General features: G+C 40.2%; 1 protein-coding gene across 2 annotated transcripts in view; it reads left to right on the top strand.

The window, feature by feature from the left end:
• Window positions 1–16,826, top strand: part of LOC148896847 (uncharacterized) — a 34,035-nt gene that overhangs the window by 248 nt on the left and 16,961 nt on the right. Inside the window, exons 2-9 of one of the 2 annotated variants that reach the window (XM_088999523.1) lie at window positions 24–133; window positions 222–368; window positions 442–594; window positions 1,539–1,648; window positions 1,745–1,868; window positions 3,648–3,740; window positions 4,618–4,686; window positions 12,420–12,473. In XM_088999523.1, the coding sequence (XP_088855649.1) occupies window positions 24–133; window positions 222–368; window positions 442–594; window positions 1,539–1,648; window positions 1,745–1,868; window positions 3,648–3,740; window positions 4,618–4,686; window positions 12,420–12,473 (860 nt within the window). The remainder of the gene's footprint in view (window positions 1–23; window positions 134–221; window positions 369–441; window positions 595–1,538; window positions 1,649–1,744; window positions 1,869–3,647; window positions 3,741–4,617; window positions 4,687–12,419; window positions 12,474–16,826) is intronic. The other variant, XM_088999524.1, reaches the window with a different exon arrangement.

Raw genomic sequence — 16,826 nt, 5'->3', positions numbered from 1 at the left:
GCTAATGTATTTTAAAACTCTAGATGCCGGCATAGTGGGCTTGACACCCCAGGAGAGGATGAGAGTGAGAATGCACGAAAAGGCAAAGAAGAAAACAGCGGCCAAGTACTCTATTGAGCAATTACTAGAAAAGGTTACTCTAATTAACTCAGCGTGTTAAATGTATACCGTTTGCAGTTTTCCTTCATGTCAACTTTATCATTCCGTCATGTGTTGCACAGACTGAGGAATGTATGGACAGTTTTGACTTTGAGATGGCTGGACTCTACTGTCAGCGTGCTGTGGACGTGGAGTCCACTAACCTGCAAGCTCTTGACATGCTCGGACACATCTCATCTGAGCTTGGCGACACAAATAAAGCTAAAGAAATATCCTTTACTTGGGGGTTTATCTTTCAGCATATCTACTACTGTTACTTGTAGCTTCCTTGACTAACATGACGTTTTTCTGCGCGCTGTTGAGCTGAGCCCAGATGTTGGCCACAGTAAGTATATGTACTTGGGACAGCTTCACACAGGCCAGGAAGCTGTTGACTACTACACCAAAGGAATACAAGTCATGTTGTCTGCATTGGAAAAACAAGCGCAGACTACTGTGAGTGCTCATGGGTTGGAATAAATCACATATCAATTCAGTCTGTCGCTCCATTGATCGGTCGGATTACTCTATTCAATTTGGGGCTGTCAAATGAATATAGGCTTAACACCCCCAATGTCATGTTAGCATAGCTATGCGTGTCAACATCGGGATTTTTGTCAAAACTATGTCATACATTACAGCCTCAACATTTAAAATCTGAAGTCGTGCACAATTTTGGCAATCAAATATTTAAGTGTAACAGCTATCGTGTGTTTTATGTTAAGAAGGGATTTGGTGTAAAAATCTTCATCTTTGTAGAGAAATTAGCAGTTTTGGTGCCGATTCTGTCAAAATGAAAGGAAGAAACCCATTTATCAAGAAATAGACAGTATATTTGCTTTTGTTGACCACATCCATCTATCCATCTATCTCGAATATATTTAACACATCTCATATCTAATACATCGAATAATTCATTGTATGCATTAATTATCCATCCATTGCCGTTTGTCTTTCATCCATTCATGGTTCTTGCCACAAGGTAGTGCTGATCTTATGTGAATGCATCACTTTACTTTTTGTTTTTTTTTTACTGCCATGGACTTTTAAAAGAATGACATTTTGGTTGTGATAGTCAGTTTTAGAATGTGTTTACATTTAATTGAGTGTGGCATATGCATGTCATTTTACATAGTAAAGCCAATAAGGCAGCACAATGTAAATTAATACTGAATTCCTTTCATCACTTTGCTGCTGTGAAATGTAAATTTCTCCACTGTGAGACTAATAAAGGCATATCCAATCCAATCCAATTCCACAGAATTGGATTGCTTAGTGAAAGGATCTGAAAAAAGGATACGCAAGACCGTATTTCCCCCATTTGATTGGCATCCTAGGTAAATGTCATGACAGTATTACTAAAGGAACGTCTAACTAATGTGGCTTTATCTTCTAAACAGGCCCAGGCCAGAAGTGCAACACCTTTAGATGATGATCCTGAACTCCCAACGGTGAAGGATGTCAGCATGGCCTACTGCTCCATCGCTGAGCTTTACCTAACAGATCTCTGGTAACCGAGAACATCCTCAAACGTGTTGGACATATGTAATCTTTCTTCATGTCCCTATTTAGTTTAATGGTTTGGGATTTGTACATTTGTATGCAGCATGGAGGAGGGAGCTGCTAACAAGTGCAGCGAATTCATTGAGAAGGCGTTGCGGTATTACCCCGGCAACCCTGAAGGCCTCCAGCTCATGGCCAGCTACTTGTTCAGTACTGAGAAAAATCAGGTCAGGTCATACACGCATGCAGTCATGGGATAAATTATCAGCACATTAAAGAAAGAATATACAGAGTTAATTATTGTCAGCAAATTGAATTGTATGTCATTTATCGGCAGATGGACATTTATAACTTATCACTTGCCCACAGAAGGTTATTTGGGTACAAATGCCTATTATCAGGCAGATTTTTGAGAATGAGAGAGATAATAAGGTGCAGCTGAATAGACTGGATGAAGACAAAATATCCCAATAATATTTATTTCATTTGAAAATATGTTTAAATGATGACAAGATAAGTTTTTCAGCACAAGGACATTCACGACAAGTTCGAGTGTAGGTTTCCCCCGATTAACATATACGTCCTTTTGCCTAAAACTTGAATTGAGCAAAATACTCTCACATTCACTTCTGCTTACCACTAATGTTAAATCATTTCCAAAGAAATTCTGTGCGAAATGAGTTGGAGACATTCCACATATCAAGTAAAAGGGCACAAGCTGACCTTTTCAGGAAATGTCTTTTCTTTGTAAGAAGTGAGAAAATTATTTTGAGTTTCCAATTTAATTAAATCCTAATGAAGTCCTTCTGCTCAACCTTTTACAACCCATCCATTTCTACACACCTTTCTCTTTTTGACATTTTAATTTCACATATTATTAGTAATAAGAAAGAGTGCAACCCAGGCATTGGAATGGTTCTTGTGATGATTTTGCATGTGCAATCAATGACACCATTTTATTGCAAAATAATATTTCTGCAAATGATTAACTGGCTATTAGCTATCTATTAGCTTCCTTTCTTTCTATTTGAGTTACTTGCGGGTTGAGTGAACGGTGGCGCGTGTGGCTGCCGCTGCTTACCGACAGAAAAACTTATCCTGTTGCAGTAAAGTGACCTTGACAGTTTTGAAAGGCGCTTATAAATTAAACTAGAAATTAGAATTAAACTAGAAAGACTGACTTTAATAGAATGAATAACCTGACGACTTACACTGTGGATTAATATATCGGAATTTCTCAATGTTGAAACGTACTGTAATTGAATTTGGAAGGCACAGTGGGTTCGGTTCAATGGGAGCTGTTGTTTTTTTTCGTGGCAAATTTAAGATACATTTTACAAATCCAGAAGTCATCAATGTTTCTTTGGATTAAGGTCATGCGGAGAGATGTTAATGTTGTATTACAAAAAGTCCTTCCCCAAACAAGCCAACACATTTCTTAACCCATTTTGCAAATTTCCCCATTGTGTTTGCAAATTTCCCCATTGTGGGACGAATAAAGGTTTTCTGATTTTCTGATTCTGATTTACACTGAGCGTGTTCAAATGAACACAGATACATTCATTAAAAAAATCTAAATAAAATCAAAACAGTATCTAATACGTTCAAACGGAGTATATAATTCACAATAATATAATTATATACAATTAACAATAATTAATGTGGCAAGAAACAACGTGAATGCCTTTGAAAATGAATTTATCTGTGTTCATATAAACACGCTCGGCGTTAAACGTCAAGTGTAATTGCAACACGAAGTATCCGTTGCTAAACTGTAGGGGGCAGGCTTGCTCCAACATTGAGAATCCCATGTATAGGTTTTTGATTTCAGATTGTATACCACTGCAAGAATCCATCTCGCGCATTTTAATGAAGACGCTACACCCATTCGATACATATCATACATATCATCTAATAATATATTGAGTCATTAATATGCCTGTATAGCATCCTTCCCTGTCATGGTTATTTTTCTACTTCTTTATGCAACATTTATGTGTCCTTAGGAAGGCAAAGAGTACTTGTTGAAGAGTGTCAGACTGTGGCTACCTGCCCAGAAACCGACTCAAGCGTCCTTCAGTTTAGAAGATGAGATGCAGGTGAGTTGAAGTGACTCTATCATCGTTAGCATTGCTAATTTGTGCTGTATCGCCGCCTAGAGAAAGACTGTAATCGAGTTCTTTGCCACGAGCACAAACACCAGGATGGATAAAAAGAAGAAGAAAATTAAAGAAAGATTAGTTGAACTCATTCACTGCCAGATGATGTCCACTCCAGTACCAGGGTTTTTGACATTTACACTGAAATTGCAGGACCCTCAGAATATTAAGTTTTAGGACTACATAAACAAAGCAGCGTAAGAAACTTTAGACCCTCTTCTTTAATCAGAAAAAAAGTTTATTTGAGCTTACTTGGTTTGTAGAGTTATTTGCAATGAAAGTGGGGGCGGCTATACAGAAGGTCAATGCTGCCCCCACGTTGGAGGGAGAAACATTGCCAGACGTCTGACCGAAGCCTCAACGCACCCCCGGCATGAAAAAAAAACAAAACCCGAACACATTCGGGAATGTCATTCCACGTCATGCTATTCAATTCCCAAATGAATTCTGGAATGGCAGTGAATGAGTTAATTGTGGATCTGCCATTCATTTTTTTGTGTCTAAGTTGAAGTGGAGGTGAAGACTTGAAAATTCAATCTGTGACCTGTGTTTGCATACACAAATAGAGCCAATGCATTTATGACATGATACAACAATGCAACTGTGGCGCCGTCATTGCGTATCCTTTATCTTCCACAGCAGCTTGATCCACACTCGGACTGCTGTCATGTTCAGTCTGATTGATAACCACGTGGCTGCAGAATGTCCCGTACCTTGAAATTGCATCTTACCATTGTCAGAAATGTGCGGGAACCGTGGTTGTGTAATTACTGCGCGTTAAACATTATATAATATACTCCTTTTTTTCTCCCCATAGAATCACATCCCGCCATATGAATCCCGCATCACTACAGCCAAGCTTCTCATTGAAAGCGAGGAGTACGAGGTAAAAAAAAAAAAAAATATATATATATATATACAGTAAAGTCTCGTTATATCGATATCGGATATATCGATAGTCCCGGTTATATCGATACTATTTCTATGCACGCACGGAGAAAATTACATGCAAACAGGGTCGGATATATCGATAGTCCCGGTTATATCGATATTTTTTCGGACTCCCTTGAATATCGATATAACGAGACTTTACTGTATATGTGTATATATATATATATATATATATATATATATATATATATATATATATATATATATATATATATATATATATATATATATATATATATATATGTATGTATATATATATGTATGTATGTATGTATGTATGTATGTATGTATGTATGTATGTATGTATGTATGTATGTATGTATGTATGTATGTATGTATGTATGTATGTATGTATGTGTATATATATGCAGAGCTCAAACATTTCAGCTCTAGTTGTCGAGCTGTTTGGGTTTCGTGGCGGGAGGGCGGCAAAGCACGTTTTGCTTTCCAGCGAATCACTTAAAGGACAACCGACCTCACTTTTTTGTTTCTTAACTGACATCAGAAAAACGTTTTATAGCATCTAAAATACCCATAACACGCAGTATGATATTTTTATTCAAACCCAAAACACCAATGAAAATGACTTAAAGTGTCCAAAATCTGCAAAAAATGGAGGGCATTTTCAGAAAGTCCCGCCCCCAGTTCGTGACGTCACGCCAAGACGTCTAGCATTTCTGGAGAATCAAAACAATGGCTTCAGATTCGGAGAATATGCTTTCTTGTTACACCTCCAGTTATGAATATGATTCAAATAGTTCTGAAGAGGAAAGCATACATGTTTGCAATCAATTAAAGAATTTATTCCATGCCATTTTGAGGCAACATTGGGGAGAAACGATCACCAGAAAAGAGGCACAAAATGGCGACCTCCTGTGTACAATGTCTTTTTTTCGGTGTGGGGCGTTCCTTTAGTGACGTCACGTACGGACTCGTCACCAACTTGCAAATTTCCCCATTGTGGGACGAATAAAGGTTTTCTGAACTCAAAAACAAGACTTCCTGAATATTCAGCGCGAGTCTTAAAACGTAAAATATAGCTATATGTGGTGGAATCTTTTTAAAATACGCTCAGTAGAAGTCATTTGAAGCCATTTTACAAATTATGGACACAACTTGTCCGGACACGTCGGTTGTTTCTAGTTGTTAAAAGGTGGCAAGGTCATCGCTGGTCTTTATCCCCTTAAGAATCCAGTGTCAATAATTGAAGACTGGTATTTGGTGTGTGAGGTAATGCCCGAGGAGAGAACAAACTTAGCACTCAGTCAAGCAAAGACCTCCGCCAAGGTCGAACAATCAATTACAATATGTCAGTCGGACTAAAACATCACAACATGGTGGCAGATACTCTTAGTTGGCAAGGAAGCAAATTGGATGCCAACTCCCAAGCTACTTTTATTGAGCCTAGCTCCATTTATTGGATGTGAGTCAATGCCCAACTTCGGTCTAAAATACTGTATTTTTCGGACTTTAAGGCACACCTTCAATTAATAACATATTTGAAAACGTTTTCCATTAATAAGGTGCACTGGCTTATCAGGCACATAGCTCTTGAAAAAAATTAAAGGCTCTTAGGTGTCCCTTATAGTGCGGTAAATACGGTGCGTATGTCGTAACAGCTGACATCCTTTCACTATGCCATCCTTGTGCAGAGTATATTGAAAAATCGGAACAATCGAAGTTGTCAACGAATACTACTGACGTGGTACAATGTGCAATTTTTCCATAAATAACTAAATAAACAAATTGATTTATTAGAAGGGCGTGTGGCTCAAATCTCCTATTTTGGACTTTAGATTTTATTTATTTAAATAAGTCTTTGTGCAAAAATGTGCCCACTCCAGTGCCAGGGGTTTTGTCATTTACACTCAAATTGCAGGACCAATAGAATATTGAGTTGCACTACATAAACATTCAATACAGCGTTAGAAACCTTAGACTCTTATTTCATAAAAAGAAAAGTTAATCCCATATGGGCCTGGAGTTATCTGACCTTGAAATGGGGGTGGTTGTACAAAATACAATATAATACAACATATTGATTCATATAGTGCTTTAACAACAGCTGAAACTGTAACGAAGCGCTAACATGGACAGAAGACAAAAGCTGTCCCCTCGTGCAAGGGAAAAACTACAAACATAACATTTCCAGAGGTCTGACCAGCGCCTTATCGGCACCCCCTGTCAAGAAAACACAACACCCAAACAAATTCGTGAATGGCGCTCCACGTGACGCTTTTCAATTCTCGAATAAATTCGGGAATGCTTTTTCTTTTGGCTTTTGCCATCAGGTGTCTCCACAGCGAATCAATGTCCTCCATCTTCAGAGGTTTGATTGGCATGTTTGCTTTTGCCAAGCTTTTACTTCGGATTCCCTTTCTGACGCAACCCTCTGTATTCATCCGTGTTTGGGACCGGCACAATAAGACACTGGCTTGTGTCCCCTTGTGGCTACAGAACAAGCAACTTTATTAACTTAGTAAAGATGAAGATGCTCGATGAAAAGAAAATGACAGCAAAGATAATAGTCATAGGCAACATTCAAATAAAGTTAAATTACTTACCAATTGATGACAATGCTCTGATCTTACCGTGAAATGGACATCTCTTTCCCTAAATTTCAACACGTGATCGATCTGCAGAAATCACAACGTCCCCTCACCAGTGAGCGATATTGTAGAACAGGTGCACAGACAACTAACGGGTTGATGATCTCTGCACCAGTGATTCCCCCTCGGTGCAGTTCATAAATGGGAGAAGTTGCTGCCCTGATATCTTTGACACACTTGCCCTCGTAATCACCCATTAACCTCCCGTGTTAATTACCCTGATTCTTTTTTTTTGCAGCAAAATGCTTCTTGTCGCTTCAGTGCAAAACCTCACGCTCATTAGTGTTTGAAGTCATTTTCAATGATTTCCGCCACGCTAGAAGCAGTTTGGCTATTTTCTTTTCTGATTCGCTGATTAATTTGTGCTCGCTCTTGTTGAGAGATTTGCCGTTATTACACGACTCGGCGGTGGGGAGGGGAAGAACGGGCTGTCAGGTGAATCCGTGAAATGACAGCCGCTCAGTTTCACCATTTCTGACATGCCATTTGTCTTCATCCCAGCTGTCGGTGTCACCAGCTGCAGACGCTTGTGACTGCTTCATAAATAATAGCACAAGTGTTTTGCTGTGCGAGCATTTCTGCATTTGTATTCATTTAAAACATCTCGTAGAAGCTCGTGACAGAAAAGGCGTTGGCAATTTTTTATTATTGTCTGTCTTATTCCAGTCTTAGAATAATCTTGTTAAATACGGACGCACACGCACTCAACCAGGAGACTGGAGAGCCATTCACAACACTCCGGAAGTTTTAGGCTCATATTTTTTGTGCTCTGTAAAGTGTTTTGTTTTTTGTTTTTTTTTAGTTTGAAGGCAACCTCCTTAGCATGTTGCCAGTAACCGACCATTTGCTCATATGTTCCTCCCATCGCGTGGTTTGTTTGGTCTTACGGAAAGGCGACAAGGCTTTGACATCTTCACACTTTATCCATTTGCCAAAGAACCAAACTGCAAGTCGAAGCGATGCTATTTTGGAAGAGCAACAGTGTTAGCAGAAAAACACCTGTTTGTGTCGAGCTCTTTGTCTGATGGGTCCAGTTTGGTCCCTCCACTCGCATGAGGGTTGAAATTGGTGGAAATGAAAGGTTTGCCAAAACAAGTAAAGTGATACTTCAGTTTACGAACTTAGTTGGTTCCCAGAAAGTGCGTGTAAGGCGGAATGTTTGTCTGCCAAACATTTCCCATAAGAAACCATTAAAAATGAGAATAATCCGTTCCCAGGTCCCCAGAAAACATAATTTTCTACAAAATAAGCCTTAAAAGTGCACAAAATATAACTTATTTTATGTATAATAAGTGTGCTATTGGATTGTAATTAAAAAAATAAACTGAACTATATAGTAAAGTCGTTTTATTTACCCTTGTGATGGTCATTAATGTAGTTGCCTCTTGATGATATCCGAGTGAAGTTGCCGTACTTGTTCGCCGATAATACCCTCACTGTTTCCTGCTAGCTGCTTTTCGTTAATCCAAATCAACACAAGTTTTTCAACCTCTTCTATTGCCTGAGACCGTTGCTCAGACAACACGTCACACAACGCTGAGTCACACAAACGCACACCTCGCTCGTGTTTTTTGAAGCGCACCGGACTATAAGGCGCACCTTCAATGAAAACCGTTTTAGTATAATATATAAATATACTGTATAAAAGTTTTCCAAATATAAGGCACACCACATTATAAGGTGCTACAGTTGAGGGCCTGGGGTTACGCACCACAGGGGGAAATTGAGTTTGTGGCTGCTGACAGTAATTGTGAGACCTGTTGTGGCTCAAAAATGCTTCACATATAAGGCCCACCTGCGTATAAGGGGCAGGGTTATCTTTTTAAAGAAAATGAAGGGTTTTGGGTGTGCCTTATACACCGGAAAATACAGTATTTTAAAAGGGTCAGTTTTAATCCTGATAAAATGATGTAGTTTACACCACCTTATCATTTTTAAATCATTGGCATCTGTTTGGCTTTCTTTCATATTGAAGCCTCGGGACAGCACTAATTTACCTAAGGAAGCAGACAGACATACAGACAGTCAATCAGACAGACAGGCTATGTCACATGACAGCTATTAAGGTGTCTTTCAGCATACTTAATAGCAGATGGCTGGTTCCCCTCCCCTGCTCTTGTAACTCATGTTTACTTTTTTTGTCATTGACCGTTTGTGTTGTGAAATGTAGCTCACTATGACATGCCACTCATACTTTCCAATGAGTCTGACCTGCCAGCGTCTGATTTATTTACTGAAGTGATACTCTGTGTGCATTAGTGTTCCCATGGTGCAGGTATTGGTTGACGTAGTTCGCGGAGCGATTTGTCTTTCACGTCTCTTCCGCCTCCTGCTGCTAAAATGCAAGCGAATTGCCCGCAGATAGCTCAAAGTGCGCATGACGGCTATTAAAAATGACTTCCTCCCGACTTGCGAGGTGTTGAAATAAAGAGGTCACCGTGTACGTAGCGACTTTGAGGCGTGTGCATTTATCTTTCGTGGCGCCGCTTGTTCACTGACCACTTTTTGTGTTCTTTATGATGCAGCGTTTTGTCCCATCTTCTCAGCATGCGGCCACTCTCTCCTTCCCTTCGCCGTGCAGATGTATTAATCTTCTTGCTTGTTGTTGTTTAGTGTGAAGCGGCTTAAGATCTGAATCTTTAATCACGGGGGCCCCTCGGGTTGACCAATGTAGTTAGAAAGCTCGGCACTTGGCAATGATGGAACGATTATGGCTGCTCACTTATCATAGCTCCCAGATATCTCTTGTTCTATTTTTGTTAATCTAAAAAATGGCTGTTTTATGACTGGTTCACACCACATCTCTCAATCCTTCCTGCATCAAATGATTATTTGTCACGGTTGTGATCGTCAAATGGATATTTCTGAGGCTGGGCATGAAACCATCCATCACCTTCTGGGATTCCGTGTTTTTGTTTGGTTCTTTTTTTTAATTAGACATCAATTAATTAAAGACTGCAGGTTTTCATCTGATAATAAGTCCCAACAATCACCCAACTGAAATGGGCATTTACACACCCTTAACGAGATATTCTCAATTAACCTGTCTCTCCCTCCCTCTGTGCATCCTAGCACCTCTTTCTTTATTGCCTCCACAGGCACACGGGTTTAATGAACAGAGAAGTCAAAAGAGCAAAGGAGAAGGGAGGTGGAATTCGGAAGCTCTCCAGCAAATAGCACAGCTATAACAAGAGCTTGTAATATTTAGAAATGTTTTTCAGTGAGAGACACACACACCCACACGCATGCACGTGATTGCAACAAAATGTCAGAATGTGTTGCTTAAAATATCTTTGTGATAATACAGTGATACCTCGGCTAAGAACGCTTTAGCTAACGAACTTTTAACCTTACGAACGTTAAATTGGCGAGAATATAATCTTGGCATACAAACTATTTGCCAGGAAACACACAGAGCGCCACAGTGAGTGATGTTCGCGAACGAGCCGGTTCTTGGAGCTCCTGAAATGGCAGCCGGCTTTTTTTCCCCTCTATTCCCTGCCCCCAGTCTTCGGTTAAAGCCGCACGTGATTGGTCAAGATCCATGGTAGAGGAGGTAGGGGACACACGCAGCAGTGAGCAGGGGGAGGGGTTACAGAAACACACACACGAAAGGGAGATGACAGAGCTTGAAACAAAAAACAAAAGTGAAAAAAGAACAAGTGAAATGGTGAAAAAATGGATAGAAAACGCAGTGAAATTTGGACTTATTGATAGTTCAAAGGCAGAGTGTAGACTCCCAGGTTAAAATATCCCATCAATCATGCTCCACAAATAATCCGCACAAGCCATCCGTACAATTTGAAGAGAACAGACAAGCAAGGGACCCAGCTATTAATGAAGTTCCTTGTGTGTCTGCCTGCATCTGCTGCTGTTGCAATATCACAACTTCTAAGATGTACAACTTAGAGGTCCTTGAGACCCTTCATGCAAAAAGCTATCCATTCCATCAAGCCATCAACGACCACCACAAAGGTAAATAAAATGACTTTATTATACCGTACAGTTTATTTATTTAATTGCAATACCATAGCACATTTATTATACATAAAATAAGGTATATTGTTTGTATTTGTAAGGCTTATCGAGTTGAAAAATATGTTTTATGGGGACCTGGGAATGGATTATTATCATTTTAATGGTTAACTATGGGAAATTAATGTTTGGAATGCACACTTTTCACCTTACGCACACTTTCTGGGAACCAATTAGTTTTGTAAGCCAAGGTATCACTGTATTTAGTTTTATCGGCGAGCCAGATGCAATCATCAAAAGAGCCATATATGGCTCGCGAGCCATAGGTTCCCGACCCCTGCTTTAGTGGAACTGCAGTGTGTGTTTTTGCTTGCTCCACTATGAGGGCCTTTTTATTCTTGCCCTTCACCACGGGTGATTGGCTAACAGTCGCCTCCAACCTCAAGTTGACAAAAATCAATAAATCATCACTAGGGCCTTTCAAGCACACGCAGCAAAGCAAACGAAGCCTACCTACGTCAAGGTCTGCGTTCCACAATAGAACCTTCCCACACCAACTGACCCAAACAATGACGCTCTATCGCAAAAAGGTCACCCCGCGTTTGACTTCTTTCACAGCTCAAAAGCCCCCCCCCCCCCCAGGGAGCCAAAGAGAACAATTTAGAAAAATACGCCTAAAGCGGGGAGAAATTTGGACGCCACTATTTGGATTTATCGGAGCGTGGAGTTGCGAGACGGGCGGAAACAAACAGTGGATTGACTTTAAATGTCATTAAATAGATTAAAAACGCTATCGGGTAGAACAGCTAAAGTGCCTATTGACTGCGCAATAAGCACTGCTTGAGCGTGTATGTCGATGGCTTGTGCCTGTTGTCTTTGTATCTACAGCTTTGTGGATATTGGATGCAAGGCTGGCCAAATGCTTATCAGATCCTTGGAATCCCTTTGATTGATCTGCCTATCAAAGAGATTGACTGGTCTGTGTGTGCTTCTGCTGGATTTGTTTCCCCCCCCCTGTCTTTGCAAAGCATTTTCCAACTTTTCATTCTGTGATTTTTTTGTCTTTCTTTGTGCTTCATTATAGTTGGCAGTGGAAGTACTTGAAGGGCTTCTGGAAGAGGATGATGAGGTTGTTCAGGTAGGCACTAAGGCAAAAGTCCCGCTATTCTCTTCAGAATAATATTTACAGTATTTCCCGGTGTATAGGGCGCACCTAAGTATAAGGCATAACAGTAGAGTGGGGTTATGTACGACTTCTACGGGGTGGAAATGGAGTCGGTGGCTGCTGACAGTAGTTGCGAGACCTGTTGTGGCTCAATATTACCATATTTTACGGTGTATAATGCACAGCGGAGTATATGGCGCGCCCCCATGAATGGTGTATTTTCAAACTTTTTACATATAGAAGGCGCATCGGACTATGAGGTGCACCTTCATAGAATGATCCCCCCCCCCCCCCAAATATAACATATACATATATCAACGTTTTCTAAATATAAGGCACACCACATTATGAGGTGTTACAGCACAGGCTGGGGTTACGCACGACTTCTACAGATTGGAAATATAATCAGTGGCTGCTGACAGTAGTTGCGAGACCTGTTGTGGCTCAATATCACCGTATGGAATGGTGCATTTCCAAACGTTCCACATTTAAGGCGCACCAGACGATAAGGCACACCTTTAATGAATTAAAAATGTTTTCCAAATAGCATATATAAGGAAACACCATATCCACAGTAAATATATTAGTGAGACCACTGTTCACACATGAAAATATTTGACGGCCTGATCAGGGAGTTATTCAAGGAAAATAAAATAGTTTGTAATCACCATCCATCCATTTTCCGTAATGCTTATTCCTCATTAGGGTCGCGGGGGTTGCTGGAGCCAATCCCAGCTGTCTTCAGGCACGAGGCGGGGGATACCCTGAATTGGTTGCCAGCCAATCGCAGGGCACACTCGCACTTAGGGACAATTTGGAGTCTTCAATCTGCCTGCCATGCATGTTTTTTGGAATGTGGGAGGAAACCGGGGGACGCGGAGAAAGCCCACGTGGGCCCGGGGAGAACATGCAAACTCCACACAGGGAGGCCGGACCGTGACGCGAACCGGCGACCTCTGCACTGTGAGGCCGATGTGCTAACCACTTGACTACCGGGCCACCCGATTGCAATTACTGTATTTCCATATGTGATTACTATAAAGCTCACCTTCAATAAATGAAAAAAGTTTTACAAATATATAAATGTACGCAAATGTATGTATAATGGTATGCACCCACTGGATGGAATTATGCTCAAGGGAATACAATACATTACTACACAACTTAATTTATAGAACGCTTTCGCAACCGCTGCAGCTGTAACAACGCACTTTTTTGAACTTTCAAAATATGACCTCCATGTAATCAGACTATTGCTACATATATAAGGCGCATCAAATTTTTGGGAACATTTTGGGGAAAATTTCATGTATTTCTGTGCGCCTTTTGGTGTGGAAAATACATGTGGTTTGTTCCTTCATATAGCTGACAGCTTCTTGTAATCATAGAAACAATTGTAATTTGGGAGTCTTATTTTGGGTCACCAAATCTCATTTTCATCTTCACGTTAAAGCATTTTGTGTTTGTTGAAATGGCTAAGACACCAAAATTCCAAAATAAGATACAGTGATACCTCGGTTTACGAACGCTTTAGCTCATGAAATGTTCGCCTTACGAACATTACATTTGCGAGAATATAACCTTGGCATAAAAACTAGTTTTTTGGCGGATGAACCAAACCACACAGCTTGTGGGTTTGGTGGGTGGAGTACTAGTTTTTGGCGGATTAACACCAAGCCACATGGTCAAACAGCGCCACAGTGGCTGGCGTACTATTTTTCCACACCCCCTTTGGGTTTGCTATCGAGTGAAATACTTTTAAAAAAATACCCCACCACAGACAAGCGTTTTTATTACAATACAATAGCACATTTATTATACGTAAAAAAAAACGTTTGTGTAGAAGGCTTGTTTAGTCGAAGATTATGTTTTATGGGGAACGGACTATTCTCATTTTTAATGGTTTCTGATGGTAAATAAATGTTTGGCAGACAAACCTTTCGCCTTACACACACTTTCTGGTAACCAATTAATAAGTGCGTAAGCTGAGGTATTACTGTATGAGTAATTTATATTCCTTACGCCTAGAACACTCAAGATTTTCCCATTTGTTTGATCTGCTGCACTCCATTTTATCAAATACAGTCTGCATTAGGAGACAAAAAAAGACTAGCCCTAATGCTTCTTTGCTGCACTGAACCGGCTCATTGTTTTTCGGGTCGTCTCAACAACAGTCGGCAGTCAAGCAGACAGACGAACCACCCACAGAGCAAACAATACCTCTTTCGGCAATGGCGTTCGGAGTTACTTTCACTTTTAAATTGATGTTCACTTCACAAGTCAGCTGTTGGGATTGACTGCTGTTTCCCCTCACTTGTGCGAGCAATTGAGCGGAGAGCTTTGTAGACAGGATTACTTACAGGAATATCAATCTTCTTTTCCTGATCCCCTCCCACCCCAAATTGTCTGGCCCTAGGAAAAAGAACGAAATTTGCTGAAGTGTAATAAATAACCCCAGAAAAAATTGGATATCCTTTCACAAAAGCAGTGATGTGAGGAAACAACACTCTTTCCTTAGAGTTTGGAGTTTTGGGGGTTCTAATCCCAACTGCCATCTACTGTTAATTGAAGACTCTAAATTGTTCATAAGTGTAACATTGTGTTCTGAGGTGTGAATTTTTTGTAATAAGAGAGCTGATGTACGTGGAACTGTCGCGGCTTGGAATTGAAGCGGATTTACGTGGGGCAGGAGATATGACACAATCTCTTTTCGTCAATGGATTCTACAGCTTCGTGTTTGCTTTTAACATTTAGCTTATAGCAGACGTGCACATTCCACCATGACGTCTCTGATCCACTGGTGAAAAGGACACTTCACATTTTTCGTTTAGTTTTTTTACTTCAAGATGGCGCCACGAGCGTGGCTGCCTTTACTGCAGCTCCTATATTTGGTTTTCTACTTCTTCCTTTCCTTTCCTCTTACTTTCATCACTTTGCTGCTGTAAAATGTAAAATTCTCCTCTGCAAGACTAAAGGCTAACTAATAAGAATAAGAATAAAAATGGTAATAACTGTAATGATAATAGTCATAATGATAGTAATCATAGTAATACAGTGAAACCTCGGTTTACGAACCCCTTGGCTTAGGAACGTTTCAGCTTCCGAACGTTACATTTATGAAAATTTTACCTTGGCAGACGAACTATTTTTCGGGATACACACGGAGCTGCCACAATGAGTGATGTGTCGTTCGCGAACGAGCCCGTTCTCCTCACAAGAAAATGGTGGCCACTGTTTTTGTCCTATATTCCCCGCCCCCAGTCTTCGGTTAAAGCCACGTGAATGGTCAAGAACGCAGCAGTGGGTTACAGATGGAGTGAGAGTGAGGCCATTCTCCCGAAAACAAAATGGCGTATTCAGTTAAAGCCGCGTAATTGGTCAAGAACCCAGCAGTGGGGGGGAGGGTTAAACATTAAAGAGACAGGCAGACATCGAGAGAGTGAGAAAACACACACACAAGCAAGGGAGATGACAGAGCTTGAAACAAAAAAACAAAAGGGTGAGAGTGTGAGAATAGTGAGAAAATGGATAGAAAACAGTGAAAATATCCCATCAATCAGGCTCCACAAATAACCCGCACAAGTCATCTGTACACTTGATGCAAAAAGCTATCAACCCAGCTAAACAGATCACAATTGATGAAGAACTAGATACAATTATCACAGAGAAAGCATCGACAAGGGATCATTCCTCAAGATGGTGAAAGAAGCCTATGTTCCTCATCAAGTGTTTAATGCTGAGGAAACCGGACACTTCACATCAAGCCATTAACGACCACAAAGGTAAATAAAATAACTTTATTGTACAGTACAGTTTATTTCTTTAATCATAATACTATACCACATTTATTATACATAAAATAAGGTATATTTTGTGTAGTTTTAAGGCTTAGAAAATTAGAAAGTAGAAAATTATATTTTATGGGGACCTGGGAAGGGATTATTCTCATTTTAATGGTTTCTGATGGGAAATTAATGTTTGGGATACACACTTTTCGCCTTACACACTGTCTGGGAACCAATTAAGTTCGTAAGCCAAGGTCCTACTGTAGTATTAATAATAATAGTAAGAGTAATAATCAATCAAATCATAATGACAGACACCCACGCACATTTGGGGGTGGTGTTCTATTAATTAAAAATGTCAAATGGGGTCATCTTTTACCAAAACAGTTTTGCAAGCAAAAAGTGAGAGGACACTTTCAACTAAGTTGCTTTAGTTCGACTGCAGTGGATGTGTTTTCATGCCCGCATGAAAACATGTCTGCTCTTCGTGTCTGAAACTGCATGTTCATCAGAGAGGGGCATGACTGGCAGACTTTTTCTG

The sequence above is a fragment of the Hippocampus bargibanti genome, linkage group LG06, assembly GCF_051943395.1.
Source record: "Hippocampus bargibanti isolate YZ-2025 linkage group LG06, ASM5194339v1, whole genome shotgun sequence".
NCBI lineage: Eukaryota > Metazoa > Chordata > Actinopteri > Syngnathiformes > Syngnathidae > Hippocampus > Hippocampus bargibanti.
This window is presented reverse-complemented; position numbering and strand designations above follow the sequence as displayed.